This window comes from Acyrthosiphon pisum, unplaced genomic scaffold (assembly GCF_005508785.2).
Source record: "Acyrthosiphon pisum isolate AL4f unplaced genomic scaffold, pea_aphid_22Mar2018_4r6ur Scaffold_20799;HRSCAF=22169, whole genome shotgun sequence".
Classification (NCBI taxonomy): domain Eukaryota; kingdom Metazoa; phylum Arthropoda; class Insecta; order Hemiptera; family Aphididae; genus Acyrthosiphon; species Acyrthosiphon pisum.
Genome location: NW_021770195.1, coordinates 37,578 through 42,504, shown reverse-complemented (window position 1 = coordinate 42,504; position 4,927 = coordinate 37,578). Strand labels below are relative to the sequence as shown.

The 4,927-nt window shown below is 31.4% G+C and overlaps 1 protein-coding gene across 1 annotated transcript; it reads left to right on the top strand.

The window, feature by feature from the left end:
• Positions 1-3,779: 3,779 nt before the first annotated feature.
• On the top strand, positions 3,780-4,259 carry LOC115034715. The gene has a single exon (XM_029492090.1). It carries the CDS (start codon positions 3,780-3,782, stop codon positions 4,257-4,259), a length of 480 nt encoding a protein of 159 aa, XP_029347950.1.
• The last annotated feature ends 668 nt before the right edge of the window (positions 4,260-4,927 follow it).

Genomic DNA, 4,927 nt, shown 5'->3' with positions numbered 1-4,927 from the left:
CCATTGACTGTCTTGGTTATGTTTCCTTTTACCATAGTGAGTACATTTAATTAAGTAGTTTTGTATAGTTGTTGAAAGTAGCGATATCTTATCTTTAGCAAAGGTAGTTGCTTTTATATTATTCCAATTAGTTTTGTTTAATGCCGATTTTAATTCATTGTAATTTATATATTTATAAGGTATAATATTAGTTTTTATAATTTTTTTCGCAGAGGGGTGGTTTAGTTGTAGAAATAATGGATAGTGATCTGTAATAAGGGAGTCTATGACAGTTGTTTTAATAGTATGTTTGTGCGTGTCTCTAATAAATATATGGTCGATACAACTATTAGAAATGGGTCTCGTTGGGCAATTGATGTATTGGGTAAAATTAAAGGAATTTAATAAATCTAAATATATTGTTGTGGAGTTTGTAGTGTCCAGTAAATTAATATTAATATCACCTATTAATATTAGTGTGATATGGTTATGGGTGTTAATTATGTTAGTTATTATTGTATCTATATTATCAATAAATTTAATTATGTTGCCACTCGGGGATCTGTAAACTGATAATATTCCGTATTTAATTTTGTTGAACGTTAAGGTTGTAAACAGACAATTAGCATCTAGTATTTCCAGTTCTATTGTGTTGTGTGATATAATATCGTTCCTAATGAATAAAACTAACCCATTAGATTTACGTACATTGTTATTTGAGATTATATTTTGGTAGTTATTTAATGAAATGGTGTTCTGATTGGTATGTTTCCCAAGCCATGATTCCGCAGTAATAATTATATGATTTATTTGATTGAGTGCGGTGTTAAGGCATTCTAGTTCAGGAAAATGGTTTTCAATACTTCTAATATTTAGAAAGAGTATTTTTATACCAGAGTAATTGGGTGAATATAATTTGTTAATTTCATCTAGAGATTTTATTGTTGTGTTTGTGTTATCTTTATCAATTATATCATAAATTGTGTTAATAGTGGCCATAAGTGATAATAAATACTGTAGGTATTATGTAATTTGGATATATGTGATGTGAACCGATGTTATGGAAGCCATGGAAATCCATAGATAAGAAATTAACATTAAAATATTTTAATGAGTGTGTAGTAAGATATAATTTGATAATAATTTTTGTATAGAAGTTAAACATAAATAGGTATACTGTATTAACGTAGTAAAATTCTTAAAATTTATTGTAGCTTATAGTTTGTTTAAATCTGTACTAAACCTTATTCGTGTGATTTTTGATTTTTCGTCTTTCCTGACCAGAATGTCCGCATTGCTGATCCATACGAACTTGTAGTTACTGACTTTCGCTGCAGCTCTTGTTTTTGAATAAAGAATCCTTTTTTCTTTTGTTAGACGTTCATTTATGTATATTTTATTATCTGTGGACCAATTGCTGGACAGCATATTCGCATTTAGTTTTTTAGTTTTGTTTGCTCGAATTAGATCTCTTCTTATATCCAATGTGTCCAGTTTCGCCACTATTATCGGGATTCTGTTATCCGGTAGTATAATTCTAGTTGCTTCGGAGACTGTGGCGTTAATATTAAGCTGCTTAACAATTGTTTGCACGATGGCAAGACAATTTTCATTGTTTGATTTAGGTACACCGTTTATTTCAACGCTAATTCCGAGGTTTTGTTGCTCAAATGTATCCAATTTTGTGATTAGAACACCACCTTTTTTCGGTATCGGTATAATTCTTGGTGTTTTAGTTTTCTTATTTTTAGATTTCTTATTTTTAGTTTTTTTTGCAGCTGACAGACATGTTCTTACTAATTTTGATATATTTTTTTCGTTCATTTTATTTTTGATGGCATTTTTAGCAGCCAGAACCATTTGTTTAAATCCGCAACCAGCTCCGATCTTACGTTTGACCTTCATGGCTGTAGTAACTAGCCAAGACGCCGCTTTTTCCTTGATACCCGTGTTTTTAGATTTAAACACTTCCCAAGCCTGATTTTCTAATACTTCGTCTGCTCTATGACGATCAGTTAGTGAATTACATTCCTCGTATGCAATATCGTGCGCTCTGGCCAACTCGTCAAGACTGTTTATACCGCGTTCTCCTCGTGCTAATCTTTGTTTTAATTTGGTTCCGGGACCAGCAAATCTATAAAAAATCGTTCATAAAATTTAAAACGGATTTATTAGTAATAATATATTGTAGTGACTTACCTATAACCAGGTAAATATAATTCCATGGGTAGATGATTTATAACAGAGTTAATAAGTCCAGAGCCCTTATTATTGTTTCTCTTACGAACGTGAGACATCGTGTGACGCTCTCACAGACATAACATCTGTATTTATAGTGAAAAATTGTCTTTAAACTTTAAAGAAAATGCGCTTTATCGAGCAAGCGAAAAAACTCCACATTTATAATATTGATTCTCCCGAGACAATTCAACAGAGACATGGAGAGCTTTTTCCAAATACGATAAGGTCATTGGTACTTGGGAGTTCGGGTTGTGGTAAAATGAATCTGATATATTTTCTACTTGTCGATGGAAATGGGTTACGATTTGAAAACGTTTACATATACTCCAAAACGATGGAACAACCTAAATATAAATTATTAAAACGTATTATTGATGGAATTGATGGTATTAACATTTTTACTTTTTTCGAGAATGATAAAGTAATTTCACCCGAAAAAGTTTTACCAAATTCAATTTTTATCATGGACGATGTTATCGGTGAACAGCAACACGTAATTAGAGAATATTTTTCTCGAGGTCGTCACAATAAAATAGATGTATTTTATCTGGCCCAGAGTTACTCAAAAGTCCCTAAACAGCCGATACGTGATAATGCAAATTTAATAGTATTATTCAAACAGGACGAAACAAATTTAAGACATGTATACAACGAACATTGTTCGGGTGATATGTCATATACACAATTTAAACTTTTCTGTGTAACATGTTGGAACCGTGAGAGGTTTACGTTTGTTGTTTTTTGTAAAGATAGCGATCGTGATAACCGACGTTACCGTTTTGGATTTGATACTTATGTAGTTATATAAGATTAAACAACTAATAAATATTATCATTTAAAACGTAGTCATGACGGAAGCAACTACTGTGTTAGATGAGCTAGTTAAAGCTAAGGAAAGTATTAAACGTAAATATATCGCATTAAAAACCAGTTTGGATAATGTTCAACAATTAATGACACAGACTTTAAAACCAATTGTCGATCCTTTAACTAAAATATCAAATAAACCACGATTGAACAAAGAAAATATTAACAATAAATCGAAAAACTCGATTTTGGACTACAATCAACAAGAAATTGAAAATTGGTTTCAGTCTACAGACTTAGATAAAATATATGGCCCGAAAAAACTTCCAAACGGACATATCACAAATTATTTGAAAACACTATACTTATTGACGGTACTGTTTACCCATCAACATCGGGTCTTAATGAGTTATTGTTTTTAAAAAATCCACTTTTTTTTACTGATAGCGATTTAGAGGTATATAAATCTATATTGATTCAAACTTCGGTACATTTATCTACAGTTGGAAATAAAATAAAAAAGGGTGGTATTAAATATTCAACAATTATTAGTAAATTATTCCCCTCGGGCGATGGACTGTCTATGAAATTACAGAAAAATAACTTAGTGTATTGGGACAATCCAAACGAGTTGGTCGATCGATTACGTCTACTTCTTGCGTCAAAAGCAGCTGGCAATACAAGTGTATCTAACGAAATAATATCAATTTTTGACGAATTACATGAGGCCGGACTAATAAAGCGAGTTCCTGATGTCTAAACGGGAAATAGCTAACGAACTTCACAAGCCAGCAAGGAAAAATTTCCCTAGGAGTAGAGTTATCGTCTATGGAAAAAATGATTTATGGCAAGCTGACTTGGTTGAAATGATACCATATTCAAAGATAAATGGTGGTTATAAATATATACTGGTTGTGATTGACGCTTTTACGAAAGTTTCTTGGGCTAAACCGTTAAAGTGTAAATCGGGTAAAGAAGTTACTAGCGCGATGGCTACAATATTACTTGATCGTTCACCGAAACTTTTACAACTCGATAACGGAAAAGAATTTTATAACACCACTTTCGACGCTTTGATGACCAAGTATGGCATACACAAATATTCAACTTTCAGTATTCTAAAGGCGAGCATAGCAGAGAGGTTCAACCGTACTTTGAAATGGAAAATGTATAAGGAGTTCACTGCCCGGGGGGTCACACGAATGGGTTTCAATGTTACCAAAGTTACTTGACGAATACAATAATTCATACCATAGAACTATAGGAATGACACCAATACAAGCAGATTCCAACCACGCTTCGGTGGTAATGAAACAACGTAAAATGAATAATGTAAAAATTAAGTTCAAAGTTGGTGATAATGTTCGTATAAGTACACAAAAGGGCATATTTACAAAAGGTTATTTACCAAACTAGTCTACAGAAATATTTGAGATTACCAAAATAAATAAAACATTACCCGTTACTTATCAATTACAAGATTATATGGATAAACCTATAGCTGGTTGTTTTTACTCTGAAGAAATATACAAGACCAATTTTCCAAACGAATATTTAATTGAAAAAATTATATGTAAAAAACAGAATCAAATGTTCGTCAAGTGGTTGGGATTTGATAATACGCATAATAGTTGGATACTTAAATACATGTGATGTTAAAAAATAGTGTCAGTCGTATTATAACTATGAACGTGTTCGGTAGCTCTCAGGCGAGTGATACTAAAAGAATTATATCAGATATTCAGTCAAGTAACAAATCGATTCTAAATGATGTAAAACTCCAACAGAAAGAAATTGAAACTTTAAAAAGTAATATTGTTAATCTTCATGTAAAAATACAATTGCTTGAAAATAATATTCAATCAAGTAATAAGTCTTTATTAAATTGTGAAAATCGTAT

What these genes read in the sequence shown, in the direction of transcription:
- LOC115034715 (XM_029492090.1), top strand. Translation starts at nt 3,780, where the DNA reads ATGTCTAAACGGGAAATAGCTAACGAACTTCACAAGCCAGCAAGGAAA.